The sequence below is a fragment of the Macaca fascicularis genome, chromosome X (genome assembly GCF_037993035.2).
Source record: "Macaca fascicularis isolate 582-1 chromosome X, T2T-MFA8v1.1".
NCBI lineage: Eukaryota > Metazoa > Chordata > Mammalia > Primates > Cercopithecidae > Macaca > Macaca fascicularis.
In genome coordinates, this window is record NC_088395.1 from 129917326 (window position 1) to 129936390 (window position 19065).

The 19065-nt window shown below is 37.4% G+C and overlaps 1 protein-coding gene across 19 annotated transcripts in view; it reads right to left on the reverse strand.

The window, feature by feature from the left end:
- THOC2 (THO complex subunit 2) overlaps positions 1-19065 on the reverse strand; it is a 132183-nt gene that overhangs the window by 96213 nt on the left and 16905 nt on the right. For all 19 annotated transcript variants that reach the window (XR_010584235.2, XR_010584237.2, XR_012429866.1 and 16 more), the window contains exons 2-5: positions 15148-15206; positions 9103-9194; positions 5706-5757; positions 343-413 (exon numbers count right to left, since the gene is read on the reverse strand). Coding sequence is in view for 12 of the 19 variants with exons in the window: in XM_005594509.4 (XP_005594566.1) it covers positions 343-413; positions 5706-5757; positions 9103-9194; positions 15148-15206 (274 nt within the window). In the remaining 7 variants the exon portion in view is untranslated. The remainder of the gene's footprint in view (positions 1-342; positions 414-5705; positions 5758-9102; positions 9195-15147; positions 15207-19065) is intronic.

The window sequence follows — 19065 nt, forward strand, 5'->3', positions numbered from 1 at the left end:
TGCTTACCAGTTTATGAGAAAAAAAAATCCATTTAAAAGCTGTCTACAATCATTTCTACTTACTTTATAAATGCTTACCTTTTTCTTAGGAACTTACTAGGTCAGGAATATCACCAAAGGTTTTAAATGTCTAGATAGTTTGAGTGATATGGATATGGTTACATGCTTATTTCATAGAAACAGCATGTCTAATTTCACAAAACATTCCATTTCAAAACGCAAATCTCACCTTATGAGAAAAGTCAACTGAATGTCAATATCCTCCTCCATTAACATGACTAACTTCTATCGCAGCTGTTTAATGCAGATTTTTAAAAGGGAAAAATATTTTTAAAAACTTACCAAACATGCTAATACCAACTGTGTAAAATAGTCTCTCTTGCTTTTTTCTTCTAAACAATTTGTCTCAATATCTATAATGATGAAGACGAAAAAAGTTTGATTGATTTTTCTACACTCCCCAGCACTAAAGTAAGATAATTATTTAAAAACTAATTTCAAAATGCCTCAATCTGAATTTGGAAAAATTCAAAACTATGGTAACATGAAATATTATATGAATGCTTTAATTTCTCCTAAAACTGGAGGTTGACCCTGTGACCTATGACAGATCCATAAAATGGTACATCAATTACACTGGAGCTGCCTGCTATGGCACTGGAAGCAACAAAGCTTCATAAAAAATTGTTCGCAAAAAACGAAACACTCAAAGTTTAAATGACTACTTGTCAGAGATGCTAAAAAGAAAAAAAAAAGATTATTTTAGGTGGAAAGTTGAATAGGGTTATAACAAAGATTTCTTCTAACTCTAAAGATCCTAATACTCATGAAAATCAAACCCATGACTTTCGCCACCCTGGTCAAATTACTATGTCCTAACCAAGCTACCTGGCCACCAACCTTATGAAAAGACAGTATTAAAAAATAGTTCTGGCCAGGTACAGTGGCTCACGCCTGCAATCCCAACATTTTGGGAGGCCAAAGCAGGTGGATCACCTGAGGTCAGGGGTTCAAGACCAGCCTGGGCAACATGGTGAAACCCCGTCTCTACTAAAAGTACAAAAATCAGCTGGGCGCAGTGGCACCCATCTGTAAGTGCAGCTACTAGGGAGGCTGAGGCAGGAGAATCACTTGAACCTGGGAGGCGGAAGTTGCAGTGAGCCGAGATCATGCCACTGCATTCCAGCCCGGGTGACGGAGTAAGACTCTGTCTCAAAAAAAATAATAATAAAATAAAATAAAATAAAATAAATAACATCTTATCTTGAATTATAATTCTAGTCAGTAAATAGAAATTATTCAAAATTTTTATCTTCCTACTGAAATATTTAAAAACTGAGACTGTGAGTTTCAGTAAATTATTCAGAAAATTTGTCAGAAATTTTTCTGATCTGAAGTGTGGAAGAAAGAAAACAGTGCCAAATGCCAAGCACCAAAAATTTCAACCAGCATTGGCAGGATTACAAACAAGGCTAATCTCAGGATTACTGCTTTAACTGATTATATACTATTAACCTAATTTTACAGTCAACTCATAATTTAGAATATGCTATAAAGAGAAGCACTGGTTTTAGTGAAGTAATAAAAATTGTCCTCTACACGCTCTACTGCCAACATTGAGAATCAAAAGAGAAGGGGATTTTTCATCAAACATATCCACATTTTCCTGGCCCTTGACTTTCCCTTCTTGGACAGTTGCCATTTCTACATATCCTGGCCACTGTAGCTAAGCATGCAGTTAGCTCATGTGTATTAAGGAAATTTTAGGGTGTAATTTATGCAATGTAAATTACAGTATAATCTCAATTTCTCATTAAGAGTTTTAACCCATGTGTACCTCACCAATCCTTTTCAGGGACTCCCAATTGTTGCCCTGCTATCTGGTTTTCTGGTCCCTCCTCAGTCTAGAACTTTAAAGATACTGATTTTAAGGGACCGGGGCTAAACTGAGTTCATTCTTTTACCCAACATCTATCTATACTCCAGGGCCCTAAAGTCCCTAAGATCTACCTCTCAAGGTCCCTAAGATCAGAGGCAACGGATGGCAGATTCATCCTGTTCAAGTCAAGTCTCTCTCCTCTCAGCCACCTAACCTGATTAAGACAGTTATCCTCTGAGGGTTTGTGAACCTGGAATGCATTATTTTAGCTCATTAATCTTAATTCTTAGAATTGGATAAATTACTTAAATGTCTAACCATTCTCTTGGGTTCTGACAATGTTAGGAAATGCTTAATAGGGTCTCAGTAAATTTCTTAGCTGAACTATCTCAACAATCAGTACAGGACTCTATTATCCCAACTGTACCTTCCCTGGTTTCTTTATTCTTTTTGCTCTAACTCATTAACACCATTCTAATAAACTCATTTATTATCCCTGACTCCTCTACTTCGAATATATTCTCTTTAATTTCCCCTGATTTTAATAAAAAGCCCTCAGCTATTTCCAACTCTAGTGCCCAGTATCACCAATTACCTACTCTAGCCCAGAGGTCCCATCAGCATACCAAGTTACAGCAGACTCCCCCTTTCTATAGCTCTCACGTCCCCTCACCTTCATATGATTAGTCTATTAAAGTCGCTATCAGCCGGGTGCGGTAGCTCAAGTCTGCAATCCCAGCACTTTGGGAGGCCAAGGCAGGCAGATCACCTGAGGTTAGGAGTTCGAGACCAGCCTGGCCAACAGGGCGAAACCCTGTCTCTATTAAAAATACAAAAATTAGCTGGGTGTGGTGGTACATGCCTGCAATCACAGCTACTCGGGAGGCTGAGGCAGGAGAATCACTTGAACCTGGGAGGCGGAGGTTGCAGCGAGCCGAGATCATACCGCTGCATTCCAATCCGGGCAACAAGCGTGAAACTCCATCTCGGGGCGGGCTTGGGGGGGCAGGGGGGAGTTGCTATCTTAACCTGGAAAGCGCAGCACTAATTTCCCTTATAACTGTTAACATTTAGAATGACAACATGATGTAATAAAAAGATAACAGGCTGTGGAGCCAAAGGGACCCAGGTTCAAATTCTGCCTTACTGGCTTGTGTGGCCTTGAAAAATCACCGCTTCACTGAACCTCATTTTTCTGATCTGTACACCTACCACCATTACAGGAGTTGATGTAAGGATTAAAATAAAAATTAAATGCTTAACACAATGCCTAGAACATGGAAGGTACTCTAAAAGCAGAACTTAAATTGTTATTATTATCATTATTATTATCATCATCATCATCATCATCATCATCATTATTATTAGAGGTAGCTCACATTCTTACTCCTATTCCCCAGCCTTGATCTGGGGTCACACTTTAATCATTTTTTTTCTGCCAAGGGTGAGGGTGGGTGAGTGAGGGGGCAGGTGAGGAAAATCCTCTTCCCAAGTTTGCCATCATAATCTTGCTTATAAAAATGGACTGGATAGGCCGGGCACTGTGGCTCACTCCTATAATCCCAGCACTTTGGGAGGCCTAGGTGGGCAGATCACTTGAGGTCAGAAGTTTGAGACCAGTCTGGCCAACATGGTGAAACCCCATCTCTACTAAAAATACAAAAAAATTAGCCAGGCGTGGTGGCATGCGCCTGTAATCCCAGCTACTCAGGAGGCTGAGACAGGAGAATCACTTGAACCCAGGAAGCAGAGGTTGCAATGAGCCAAGATCGTGCTACTGAACTCAGCCTGGGTGACAGAGCAAGACTCCATCTCAAACAAAAAATGGACTGGATAGGCTAAGAGAAATTTCCCAAGAGCAACCAAGCATCATCTTCATGAATTCATGTTACTAGTAAAAGACAATGACTTGTAACAATAATTCATATTACTAAATAACTACGAAGGGAAAAATATAACCTAATAAGTCAATAAAGAAATTACTAGGGCCAATAAGCTGATAATTGATGATTACCCAAAGAAAGATATACTCCTGACACTATCAAGGAACAATAGCTTCCACAAAATGTTACCTACAAATCAGTCTTACAGTTTTACAAATTTATAGTAAAAATATTTTTAACTGAAATTTGTTTCATGATATATTTATTTGCAAAAAAAAAAAAAGGTAATATCTTTAGTGCCTCACTAAAAATTTTAGCTTAAAAGGTTTTTTGGTTGGCTTAAATCAATCCAACAGATAGCATGAACATATGAGTAAAAGGGGGCACTATTAATAATTAGCCAGTGAAAACAAAACTGGGACATGTGCTCATCTCATCAACGGTCTTCTCTTTTCATTTATCACTCCCAGTCCACATACATGTTGACCTACTCCCAACATTACTGGGAACTTATGAAATCTGAAACTTCCTGAAGGATCAAGCACCAGCATTTACATTTGTCAAGAACAAATTCTAAATTCTCAGTAAGACATTTAAGTAATGTATCTAATTCTAAGAATTAAGATTAATGAGCTAAAACAATTCATTCCAGGTTCACAAACCCTCAGAGGATGTCTTATTTTAAAGTGAATATTGGCTGGGTGCAGTGGCTCACACCTATAATTCCAGCACTTTGGAAGGCCAAGGTGGGAGGATCACTTGAAGCCAGGCATTCAAGACCAGCCTGGGCAAAATAGCGAGACTCTGCCTCTAAAAACTAACTAAATAAATAAAATGAATACAATAATGTTTGGCAACGTCTTCTATTAGATTCAAAGTAACAGAAAGCACAAGACTGGGCCTAGTGCCGTGGCTCATGCCTATAATCCCAGCACTTTAGAAGCTTCAGGTGTGCAGATTGTTTGAGCCCAGGAGTTCCAGACAACCCTGGGCAACACGGTGAAATCCAATCTCTACTAAAATATATACATTTTTTGTTTATATTTATATATATACACACATATATTTATATTTATATATTTGTTTATATATAAATATATGTTTTGTGTGTGTGTATGTATGTGTGTATATATATATATTAGCAGGGCGTGGTGGTGAAATAGGAGGATCACTTGAGCCCAAGAGGTTGAGGCTGCAGTGAGCCAAGATCACACCACTGCAGTCCAGCCTGGTCGAAAGAGTAAGACCGTGTCTCGAGAAAGAGAAGAAAAGAAAAGAAAGCACAGGACTGACTGATGGGAAACCTGTGCTCAGTTATTTTCATCTAGATCTAAAATTGGAGAAAAAAAAATTATAATAAACATTATTTTTTAAATCCATGCCATGGGACACTACATTTCATTCTAAGTCACAGAAATACTCCTTTTTTTATCTTGCATGAATCCGTATTTATTCTGGAAAAATAAAGAAGTTGCTATTCCCAAAGCTGGTTTCTCATCCTCAAAACAAAAGTACTTTTGATTACTTTGGCTCTTCTTGCTCTTTCTAAAATTAAGAAGAATCAAAAGAGTACAATAGCAAAGTATTGCTTGAGTGTCCTAAGTATGAGATTCTGACATCATTCATTGAAAACCTGCATTAAATAAGATTATTTGGTTACCAAAATCTCAGAAAACTTGGCCTTTTAACTTGAAATAACTTAATTTAGCTCAAATTTATACAAATCTACATTGTCAAAAACTCAAACAATCTGAATTATACCTCTAAAGCTTGTTTATAACATTATGACATTTGACTTATATTGCTATATTCTCTACAAAGAATCAATTTGCTTTGAGATTTGCAGAAACATTTGTAAAATTCTTAGTTTAAAACATTTTATTTAACAAACATTTGACTTACCAAACAGCACATTACAGGTGAAATAAAGGCTTAATACCTACCTAATATGCAGAATACATCAGCAAGAATGGAGGGCATATCCTCACGAAATTCCTAATTTTAAAAATATAATTACAGTAAATAGCAAAAAAGCACACAGCAAGTATTAGGGTTTCATAATAACACTCTTCTGTGAAACTTAGAAACAAAAAACGGCTGGGAGCAGTGGCTCACACCTGCAATCCCAGCACTTTGGGAGGCCAAGGAGGGCAGAAGACTCGAGCCCAAAAGTTTGAGACCAGCCTGGACCACGTGATGAAATCCCATCTCTACAAAAAAAAAAAAAAAAAAAATTAGCCAGGCATGATGGCGCACTAGCTACTCCGGAGGCTGAGGTGGGAGGATCATTTGAGCCTGGGAGGTGGAAGCTGCAGTGAGCCAAGATCGCACCACTGCACTCCAGCCTGGGCAACAGAGGAAACTCTGACTTTTAAAAAAAAAAAAAAAATTATTTCCAGGTGAAGCTGAAAAAATTTTTTAAAAAAACCAAAAACCCCATCATTATATTGACAAATATTAAAATTCTTCAAGTAAACTTTCATAACAAAGAGGAAGATAATGTTTGCAAAAAATGTTTACGTCTGCCATGAAATAACTTGATTAAAAAACGGAAACCTAAACAAGCACTTTGGGAAATATTAAAGAGCACAAACGAGTAACATTTTTCCAATGAGGTTTCATTTTAGAAATCACATGAATTTAGAGTACCTCATACCTACCTAAAGGAAGACTGTTAAAAATGGTACATTTTTCACCCAAGACTTTAAATGTTGTGCTCATGCCTGAGTCAACATTTGATCTATGCAAAAATCATAATGGTATCAGAAAAACAGAAATCTTGAAAATACAAAACCAGCTAAAAAGCTAAAAGCTGGTTTGGGGGGGTTGTTTTTTAGTTTCAGGAGGTACATGTACAGGTTCGTTACATGAATATATTTCGTAATGCTGGGGTTTGGATTTCTATCGAATCCATCATCCAAATAGTGAACACAGTACTGAATAGGTAGTTTTTCAACCCTTATTCCTCCTCCTCCCTCTCCCCTTTTTTAGAGCTCAATGTTCTCTTTATTTTCTTTATTCACTCTTGTAGCCTTTGGGGAAAATGACCCAAAATCGGGCCAGGCACAGTGGCTCACATCTGTAATCCTAGCATTTTGGGAGGCCAAGGCAGACGGATCACAAGGTCAAGAGTTCAAGACCAGCCTGGTCAACATGGTGAAACCCTGTCTCTACTAAGAATACAAAAATTAGCCGGGTGTTGTGGCATGCGCCTGTAATCCCAGCTACTCGGGAGGCTGAGGCAGGAGAATTGTTTGAACCTGGGAGGCGGAGGTTGTAGTGAGCTGAGACTGTGTCATTGCACTCCAGCCTGGGTGACAGAGCAAGACACCGTCTTGGGGAAAAAAAAAAAAAAGAAAGAAAAAGAAAAGAAAAGAAAAGGACCCTCCTGTTTCTGAATAAAAACTTCAGTATTATTCTAGACTTGTCTCTTGACTTTCTACTCCCACACTCAATTTTAGGGCTATTTTCCATTAGAAGGGATCATAGTTCACTTATTGCAGTTAACAGTTTGCTGGCAGTACAGCAACCCTAAAATTAGCCTATTTTCAGAAACTAAAGGAAATTCTAAAGAAAAATCTGGCAGCTGCAAAGAAATGCACAAGATACTCTTCTGTGGGTAAGATACTGGACAGTGTATAGTACTAAGAGAAAGCCATGACAAAGACAATTAAGCTGCAGAAGTATCTATAAAAACATCATTAAGTATTCAAAAGAAAGAAGCTATGTAAGAACCAAACATACATACATAAAATTCACTTGAACTATCCATTTTCAATAAATGGAAAAAGAATCAGAATCAGATCCCATAAACAAACTAAAACCTATACCAATGCTCAATTTACAAAATGAAATAACCTTGTCAATCAGATTTTAGCCTCAAATTTCTTAAGGGCTCTGAACTCTGGTTACGTCTATTTAAATGCAAGTACTCAGGCCACTTGAAGATCAGAAATATAGTAAGATAAGAGTTTTCAAAAATGAAAAATTAGTTATTTAAGAAAGATTGGCAGCAACTGAATTTTTTTAACGTTAAAAGAAAAAAAAGGAAATAGACTACTCCAGCATGAACTAATGCTGTTGTTATCAGTTGGAGATAATTTAGAGACAAAAGGGAAATTCACTGAATTCCTACTGCTCAAATACACCCCAATATGGGGTGGAAATCACAACAGCTAAACTTAGAATTTCCTTAAGACTATCCCTGGGAAAGCACAAAAAACATACAAATATTACCTCCCCTGACAGAAAAAAAGGCTACAGAAGATTAAAGAAACACAGTAGGAGAAGTTCAGATTGAGACCAAGAAGCTTCAATTCCCACACCTTAATAAAACCTATTATAAAAGCTATTCTGAATTTTATTTATATACAAGTTCATTATAAATGTATATATACATACACACACACAAGATAATTTTATTCATATACAAGTTTAAAAACCAGCTTAATAATAAAAGAACAGCACACCACTCATAAAACCTCAAGCTTAACTACTGGTTTACAATGTGAAAGCCCATCTTCCAATTCAAATGCCAAACCACCATGAAAAACATTTGGTCTGAATCTAACTTAAATTCTCCAAAGAAAGAGTGAAACAGAATAACCATGTAAAAGGGTTTTTTTTAATCTAGTCAATTTTTTTTAAACCATAAGTAAATGAAAACTGGCACCAAGTGAATGTTAGAGCCAAGCAATAGCAATTTAAAATAATTTAATCCTCAATTTTTAAAATATATTTAATTTCTAAACATAACTACAAACAAAAAAATGACTTATATTGAGAGAAAACTATTTTAGCCAATTTATGTTTTTAGAGTGGCGTTTTTAATTAAGGATCCCTTAATTTCTTTTTTTTTTTTTAATTATACTTTAAGTTCTAGGATACATGTGCACAATGTGCAGATTTGTTACATATGTATACATGTGCCATGTTGGTGTGCTGCACCCATTAACTCATCATTTACATTAGGTATATCTCCTAATGCTATCCCTCTCCCCTACCCCCACCCATGGATACCTTAATTTCATTACAGCACAGCCTTTTTTTTTTTCCCCTACCAGCTTACCTGATATTTCCTACTTTAGTAACAACCAGATAAAAAGATTAAACTATCTGTGTTCCTGTCTGGCAAAAACGGCTTACCAATATCATCTTAAAACATCCACTACTCCCTTCCATAGTTTTGAGGGGAAAAAAGAAAAAAAAAAGAAAATTTTAAAAATCCATCCACTACTATAATTTTGAATAAAATACAAGTTATAAACTTCAGGGATCTTTGTGTCAAAGCAAAAGATATATAACAACTATTAACTTAAAAATATGTATATACATACTTACACTAATGTCATTAAGAACATTAGATGCCTGTTCATGCTTTAAATTTCCTTTAATTACATGATATGACAACTCATAGAGAGCTTGCTGGAAATCTGTTGAACATAAGAGAAATAAATGTAAGGATACAGTCTCTTGAACATGAAAAGTAAATCTATATATTTCCTACTTCTCAGAATTATTGTAAACATCAATAATGAAAAAATATAATTCTAACGCTTTTCCTCTAGCACTTTTTTCTTTTTCACAAAAACATAAAATTAAAAGGTTAGAAAAATGTTAACCACCTCTCCACTACTATAACTACAGCTTGAGCATTCCTTTCCAGTTTTTTCTGTATGTCTACAGATTTTACATATTTAAATTCACCATGCACATCATATAGCATTCTGATTCCCCCCAAAACACTTTTAAAGCATTTTTTCATGCTACTCAAGTCTCTCTAATTATTTTCAATGAACTCTAGCGAGTGGATTTAAACCAATCATTCTCCTCACTAGTAGACTTCGGATATATTCTCAATTCAATCTCAGGGCTATAGTGACAACAGATAAAGAGTAGCAGTAAATATACTACCGAGTTTTAACCATACCCTAGAGTGAGAGAAGTTTCTCCCCAAATCTAAAATCTCTTTGTCCCATAAAAATCTAACAAAAAATACATGTATAAAATGGTAGTTCTATGATAACTGTCAACCACAAGTAGCAACATTCACTATTAATTACCACAGTCCCCTTTCCTGAAGAAAGATATTTTGGTTTTGGAATGGGTAGTTACTGGCCAGGTGAACACCTCTTTCTGGTCATCTTTTTTTTTTAAGTCCCATGTACTAAAAACTCTACCTCCTTCCAATCATGAGAAAGTAGTTAAACAAGAAGCTTTAAAGATGCTAATGTAAAATAAAGTCTATTTATAATCTACTTTTGAGCAGAATCAAATTTTTTTCAGAACCAAACAGCAAGTTAAAAAATCAAATATTTTAGCCGGGCGCGGTGGCTCACGCCTGTAATCCCAGCACTTTGGGAGGCCGAGGCGGGTGGATCACAAGGTCAGGAGATCGAGACCACGGTGAAACCCCGTCTCTACTAAAAATACAAAAAATTAGCCGGGCGCGGTTGTGGGCACCTGTAGTCCCAGCTACTCGGGAGGCTGAGGCAGGAGAATGGCGTGAACCCGGGAGGCGGAGCTTGCAGTGAGCCGAGATCGCGCCACTGCACTCCAGCCTGGGCGACAGAGCGAGACTCCGTCTCAAAAAAAAAAAAAAAAAAAAAAAATCAAATATTTTAAAAATCTTCTTAGCCAGGTGCAGTGGCTCACACCTATAATACCAGCACTTTGTGGAGCCAAGGCAGGAGGATGGCTTGAGCCTAGGAGATCGAAACCAGCCTGGGCAACATAGGGAGACCTCATCTCTACTAAAAAAAGAGAAAAAAAATTAGCCAGGTGTGGTGGCGTGCACCTGTTATGCCAGCTACTTGGGAGGCTGAGGCGGGAACTTGAGCCCAGGAGACTTCCGGAAGTTGCAATTAGTTGTGATAGCACCACTGTCTCAAAAATAAAATTTAAAAAAAACTTCTCCCCTGCTATGACTCCTAGCCACAAAAAAGAACATAATAGAAATCAAAATGTATATAAATCCCCCCTTAATGAAAATACTATTTTGCAGTAAAATTAACTTGTTCATTAAATCATTTGCTATTGCTATTGCTAATAATTATTCCAAGTATTTATGAAGAATTATTTATTAAATATATTCTGCCTATTTTACAACTATATCTTCATTGTGCTTTTAAATAAACAATATAAAAACAAAGGAAAAAATTTCTATTTTTTGGTATCGTAGGTATAAGAGGTCAACTTCATGCTTTGTATTTCCATGAATAAAATGCTTTACAACAAACAATACTTATTTAAAATTTTCCAGACAATTAAGGTGGGTTTTTTTTTTTTTTTTTTTTTGTTAAGCAATCAGAGGAACAAAATAGCCAATTATCAAAAACTAAGGTCCCGTGAGAATATGTCCTCTGGTACTCATAGCGAACCAGGGAAGTCTAATCTTAATCACAGAAGGAGATTAAAATAGAGAACAAGTGACCTGGGTCATTTTGCTGACACTAAAGTGACATAAAAACAATCATACTGTGATCCACACAGCAGCAACGATAGTTCTCAAATCAAAAAAGTTTTCTTTTTTTCTTTTGAGACACAGTCTCGCTCTCCAGGCTGGGATACAGTGGTGCAATCTTGGCTCACTGCAACCTCTGCCTTCTGGGTTCAAGCGCTTCTCCAGCCTCAGCCTCCCGAGTGACTGCAATTACAGGCGTCCGCCACCAAGCCCAGCTAATTTTTATATTTTTGGTAGAGACAGGGCTTCACCATGTTGACCAAGCTGGTCTTGAACTCCTGACCTCAAGTGATCTGCCCGCTTTGGTCTCCCAAAGTGCTGGGATTATATGCGTGAGCCACCATGCCTGGCCTAATTCACGAGTTTTCTAAATGCCTATTTAAGAATGGTTGGGAACTCCTACTGTGTTTTATCCATAGAAACTGTAAGTGGTGGTTTAAAACTATCAGGCTAGTTCCACAGAAACCTATAAAATCTATATTGCGGGTGAAAAACTTTACATTTACAATGAGGAGGAAAACTTATAACCCTTATAGTTATCCACAAAAAAAATTCAATAAAATATTTTATCTTAACGCTAACACTTCAGAAAGAGTAGTTTTAAGAATGGCCACCAGAGGCCAGGCACGGTGGCTACACCTGTAATCCCAGCACTTTGGGAGGCCAAGGCAGGCGGATCACGAGGTCAGGAGATCGAGACCATCCTGGCTAACACGGTGAAACCCTGTCTCTACTAAAAATACAAAAAATTAGCCGGGCGTGGTGGCGGGCGCCTGTAGTCCCGGCTACTTGGGAGGCTGAGGCAGGAGAATGGCGTGAACCCAGGAGGCGGAGCTTGCAGTGAGCCAAGATCGCACCACTGCACTCCAGCCTGGGCAACAGAGCAAGACTCTATCTCAAAAAAAAAAAAATTAAAAAAAAGAATGGCCACTAGAAGGTACTTCTAGAGATTCTTAGTTTTTGCAGGGTTTGAATGTTGAAGACACCAATTCTTGGTTACGTCTAATAATATTACTAGTACTACTCATGTTTGTTTTTTTTAAACAATAATGTACTGTTTATTTTCAAATAGCTAGAAGGGATTTTGAATTTTCCCAACACAAAGAAATGATAAATGTTTGAGGTGATACACTAATTATACTAATTTGATCATTACACATTATATACACATATCAAAATATCACACTGTACCCCAATTACTCATGTTTATTAGCCATCCTTACAGTGTTGTTTCATTGGCAGTGGTTGGGGTGGGGGGAAGGTGATTTATAAAAGAAACAAGGAGAAGCAGTGTGTGCAAGGGAAACTGCCTGCCTGAAATGAAATTAATTCAAAGGAAGGGCAGAAAGAGAAAGGTCAGAGGGAACACTGCCCAAACACAAACCCCTAAGACAGAAAAGAGATTCTGAAGGAATGACATTCAGTCAGTTTCCTGCTAGGACAACAAACTGGAGCCCCTCAAACCAAAGCCTGACTGTTGACAGAGATCAGCCAAGGAGTGAGTATATGTGTTAAGGAAACAAGCAAGGGTAAGAGAAGGAGAGCACTGGCACTTCTGCCAATAAGGCCACACTCATAAGTATTTCTGGTTTCACATGTGAATCAGAACCATGCAAATAAACAATAACCTAATAGTTATTAAAGATCCAGAGTCACATTGTTACACTATTTACACTATCATTTATTGAAAATTCTTCTATTTTATCCACCTAATGTTTCTATTAAACAAGATCAAAGTTAACTGAGATGTTAAAAACTGATTTTAAACACGGGGAAGAAAAAAGATAAAGTACCCAAGTATTTTTAGAAAGGAGTCTTTCTGTACATTCTTACACTTCAGACAGTCAACTAACTTAAACAAGAATACATTACTGTCTATCAACCTCAAAAATCTTTTGAGTGATCATGCAATTTTATAAGCAGGATAAACAAGAAAATAATTTGGGGATGGCAGGCTAGGAATGTTAATTCTTAAAACAGGTCTTACCCATATGACAGGGTAAAAAATGGCTTTTTCATTTGTTAAAAAAAACATTTTTCACTCACACATCCAAATGTTCTTTTTATGAGACAAGGTCTGTCACCCAGGCTGGAGTGGAGTGGTGTGATCTTGGCTCACTACAACTTCTGCTTCCCGGGTTCAAGCGATTCTCGTACCTCAGCCTCCTGAGTAGCTGGGATTACAAGCGCACGCCATCACACGCAGCTATTTTGTTTGTTTGTTTGTTTTTTGGTTTTTGGTTTTTTTTTTTGGTAGAGATGGAGTTTCACCATATTGGCCAGGCTGGTCTCGAACTCCTGACCTCAAGTGATCTACCCACCTCAGCTTCCCAAAGTGCTAGGATCACAGGCATGAGCCACCACACCCTGCCCAAATGTTCTTTAAAAAGTATATTCTCAGCTATGCAAGGTGGCTCATGACAGTAATCCCAACAATTTGGGAGCCTGAGGCGAAAGGACTGCTTGAGGCCAATATGAGACCAGCCTGGGCAATATAGCAAGATACCTCATCTCTACAAAAAAATAAATTAAAAAAATAAGGCTGGGCACGGTGGTTCACACCTGTAATCCCAGAACTTTGGGAGGCCGAGGCGGGAGGATCACCTGAGGTCAGGAGTTCAAGACCAGCCTGACTAACATGGTGAAACCCCATCTCTACTAAAAATACAAAATTAGTCAGGCATGGTGTCACATGCCTGTAATCCCAGCTACTCAGGAGGCTGAGGCAAGAGAATCGCTTGAACCCAGGAGGCAGAGGTTGCAGTGAGCAGAGATTGCACCATTGCACTCCAGCCTGGTCAACAAGAGTGAAACTCCATCTCAAACAATAAATAAATAAATAAGCAAGGAGCGGTGTTGCACACTTGCAGTCCCAGCTACTTGGGAATCTGAAGTGGCAGGATCGCTTGAGCCCAGTTTGAAGCTGCAGTGAGCTATGATTACACCACCACTGCATTACAGCCTGGGCAATGGAAAGAGACCCTGTCTCCTTTAAAAAAAAAAAAAAAAAAGACAGAAAAAAAAAGAAAATATATTCTCTCTTATGAAAGTTATAACTTTTGGTGGAACAAAAATAAGCATATATATATATATATATATATGTAAAATTCTGTTCTTAATCTTCTATTCACAAAAGCATAATTTAAATGACCATAATACATTTTATCTAATGCTTCTGCCTTCAAATAGAATATCAGTTATAAAAATGTATTTTCTAATTTAAAAAAATACTGTGGGTTTTACCCCCAACAATACTACAAATGTAAATGCTTTACACTTACTAGACACAATCGCTTTTAGTTTTGTCCCTCCTTTGCCAAATCCACATGTCTAATTTTAAATTAATAAAACGTTAAATAGTAAAATCTTTTGAAACTAAAGATACTGGAAAATTATAATATATACTATTTAATTATATAATATTTTATTTAATAAATCATATCTGTGATATGCAATAAACAACTCCTTTGTTTGAATGTTTTCCATGACAACTGCCTTTAACAAGATCCCCAGACACCACCTAAACATAACCAGCTGTAGTAAAAACACTGAACCTCAGTTTCTGGAAATTTTCTAGTGCAAATAAGATCAGAACAATTTTTCTTTCCATGCTATCTTTTCTGTCATATTTATGATTGATACAGCTAACAACTGCTGAAATTTAGCTAAATATACCAAGCCCCAATTACAAAAGTCAAGCAATATCATATCATTATAATGCAGGTCAAATAACATCGGTATACAGAGATATAGTCTTACTGTAATTACAGTTTTAATCCTGACTATAATATAACCATGTAAAACCTTTATGTAATGTGAACTATCTTACACCTTTTGTTTTCATACCTAACAATGAATAGAAAGCAGACAGTTACTAATTTTAATCAAGCCAAAAATAACTAAGATACTTTTAAAAATCTTACCTCTATACGTCGAACTATCATGGCTTTTATTTTCACTGAGGATCCGACATAAATGCAAACTAGAATAAAATAGAAAACATTTCAATTTCCACCATAACATGAGATGATGCTTATAGAGCAAATTATATCAACTGGCAAGTAAAAAAAAAATTTTAATCAGGCATTTATTCTGCCTTTCATATACAAACTGTACCACTGGTAACTCATAGAAGATTAAAACTATCTCCGTAGTAATAAAGAAGGAATTATGAAATTAGAATATCACCATTTTAAGATCCCTAATTAATTACAGAATCTAGGCCAGGCGCGGTGGCTCACGCCTGTAATCTCAGCACTTTGGGAGGCCGAGGCGGGCGGATCACGAGGTCAGGGGATTGAGAAAATCCTGGCGAACAGGGTGAAACCCTGTCTCCACTAAAAATACAAAAAAACTAGCCAGGCGTGGTGGCGGGCACCTGTAGTCCCAGCTACTAGGGAGGCTGAGGCAGGAGAATGGCGTGAACCCGGGAGGCAGAACTTGCAGTGAGCCAAGATCACGCCACTGCACTCCAGCCTGGGCGACAGAGCGAGACTCCGTCTCAAAAAAAAAAAAAAAAAAAAAAAAAAATTACAGAATCTAGGCATCTACCAATGGCTGCTCACATTACAAAAAGAGGCCAGGCACGGTGGCTCACACCTGTAATCCTAGCACTTTGGGAGGCCAAGGCGGGAGGATTGCCTGAGCTCTGGAGTTCAAGACCAGCTTGGGCAACACAATGAAACCCCGTCTTTACTAAAATACAAAAGAAATTAGTTGGGCGTGGTGGCATGCACCTGTAGTCCCAGCTACTAGGGAGGCTGAGGCAAGAGAATTGCTTGAACCCAGGAGGCAGAGTGAGCCAAGATCGTGCCACTGCACTGCAGCCTGGCAACAGAGCAAGACTCCGTCTCTACAAAAAAAAAAAAAAAGAAAGAAAGAAAAGAAAAGAAAAAGAGACTATGAAACATTATGTGCCTCCAGATTCTGATGAAAGAAAACACCATGCAGGTTGGGCATGGTGGCTTACACCTGTAATCCCAGCACTTTGGGAGGCCAAGACAGGCAGATAGCTTGAGCCCAGAGGTCAAGACCAGCCTGGGAAACATGGTGAAACCCTGTCTCAACAAAAAATACAAAAATTAGCCTGGCATGGTGGCTCACGCTTGCACTCCCAGCTACTCGGGAGGCTGGGGTGAAAAAATCATCTGAGCCCAGGAAATTGAGGCTGCAGTGAACCATGACTGCTCGCTCCACTGTACTCCAGCCTGGGCAACAGAAAAAAAAAAAAGAAAAAGAAAAAAGAAAAAAAGGGAAAAAAGAAAAGAAAGCATCACCCACCTATGAAATTGTCTTGGGGGGGGGAAAGTGTAAATCAAAATCTGATCAAGCCATCTAGATCCAACTACCAATTTACAGAAAAAGACCACAGAGAAATATATTAAGAGATACCATAGGGATACAGTCACCAAAATTCAAACTGTGGGAAAATCTAACAGAAAGTGACCCAATCTCTTGAACAAACAAATTGCAAGGAAAAATATAATAAAATATAAAAGAAGAGTACAAGAGAGGAAAAGAGGAACAGAAGAGCTACAAGACAGAAAAACAATTAACAAAATGGCAGTAGTTAAGTCCTTTCCTGTCAGTAATTAATTACCTTAAATGTAACATCTAACTCCACATTCAAAAGACAAAGTATCTAAATTGATATTTTTTAAGACAAGCTATTTTTTTTAAAGCTGTATGCTGTCTACAAGAAACTTCTTTTAAATTTAAGGACACAGACAGGCTGAAAGTGAAAGGATGGATAAAGATAATCCATTCAAATGTTAGCCAAGAGAGAACAGGGGTGCCTATGCTTATATTAGACAAAATATACTTTGAAAATATAACAATTATAAATATATACACATACCACATCAGAGGACAAAAGCATATGAATATATGTGACACAGAACTGAAGAAATAAATAGACATCAACACAGTAATAGTAGGGAATTTCAATACACTACTTTCCATAGAATATCTAGACAAAAGATCAGTAAGGAAACAGAAGACTTGAATAATACTACAGACCAAATGGATTTAACAGACCTATCCATAACATGCCACCCAAGATAAGGAGACTACATTCTTCTCAAGCACACACAAACCTTTTTCCAGGCTCTAACATGTGATCTAACCTTCTGATCACATTAGATATCACAAAAAAATAACACATTTTAAAAGACAGAAATTCCAAGTATCTTTTCCAAACACAATGGAATAAAACTAGATATCAATACCAGAAAGAAAACTGGAAAGTTCACAAATATGTAGAAATTAAACACATTCTTGAACAACCAAAGAATCAAAGAACAAAATCAAGAAGGAAATTAGGAATTATCTTGAGACAAATGAAAATGAAAACATAAATACCAAAACTTACGAGATATACCAAAAGCAGTTCAAAAGAGGAAATTTGTAGCAATAATTTTTTTTTTTTTTTTTTTAAACACAGTATCTCATTCTATCACCCAGGCTGGACTGCAATGGCAAAATCTTGGCTCACTGCAGCCTCGATCTTCTGGGCTCAAGTGATCCCCCCACCTCAGCCTCAGCACCCACCCCCAACACCCCATTAGGTGGGACCACAGGTGCATGCCACCATGCCCAGCTAATTTTGTATATTTTGAAGAGATGGGTTTCACCATGTTACCCAGGCTGTTCTCAAACTCCTGGGCTCAAGCAATCTGCCCACCTCAGCCCAACAAAGTTCTGGGAATACAGGCGTGAGCCACCAAGCCAGCACTATAAATGCCTTTTTTAAAAAAAATCTCAAATAAACCACCTAACTCAAAACTTCAAGGAACTAGAAAAAGTAGAATAAACTAAGCCCAAAGTTAATAGAAGGAAGGAAATAATAAAGATTAGGGCAGAAACAACTGAAATCGAGAATTAAAAAAGAAAACAAAAATCAGCCGGGTGCGGTGGCTCACACTTGTAATCCTAGCACTTTGAGAGGCTGAGGCAGGCAGATAGCTTGAGCTTAGGAGTTCGAGACCAGCCTGGGCAGCATGGCAAAACCTTGTCTCTACAAAAAAAACACAAAAAATTAGCTGGGCATGGTGGCCCACACCTGTAGTCCCAGCTACTTGAGGGGCTGAGATAGGAGGATCACTTGAGCCCAGGATGTCAAGGCTGCAGTGAGCCAAGATAGTGCCACTGCACTCCAGCCTGGGTGACAAAGTGAGAACTTATCTCAAAAAAAAAGAAAAAAAAATCAATAAAATTAAAAGTTGTTTTTTAAAAAAAGATTAACAAAACTGACAAATCTTTAGCTAGACATTTAATAAAGAAAAAGAAAATGCAAACAAAATTAGAAACAAAAGAAAAAACATTACAACCAATTACACAGAAACAAAAAGGAATACAAGAGGCCAGAGCCAGACAAAAACATTACAAGAAAAGAAAATTACAGGTCAATGCCTCTTATAAACACAGATGAAAAAATCCTCAATAAACACCAGCAAACGGAATTTAACAGCACATTAAAAAGATCATTCACCATGATTACAATGGATTTATCCCTGGGAAGCAAGGATGGTACAACATACACTAAATGTGACACATTACATTAACAAAATGAAGGATAAAAATCACTTGATCATCTCCTTAGATGCCGAAAAAGCGTTTGACAAAATTCAATACCCTTTTATGATAAAACTCTCAACAATTAACTAGCCTGCGTGACAGAGCAAGACTCCCTATCAAATAAATATACATACTAACTATAGAATGAATGTTCCTCAACACACACAAAAAAAAGACCATAAATAACAAGCCCACAGCTAACATTATATTCAATGGTGAAAAGTTGAAGGTTTTTCCTCTAAGATCAGGTACATGCCCACTCTCTC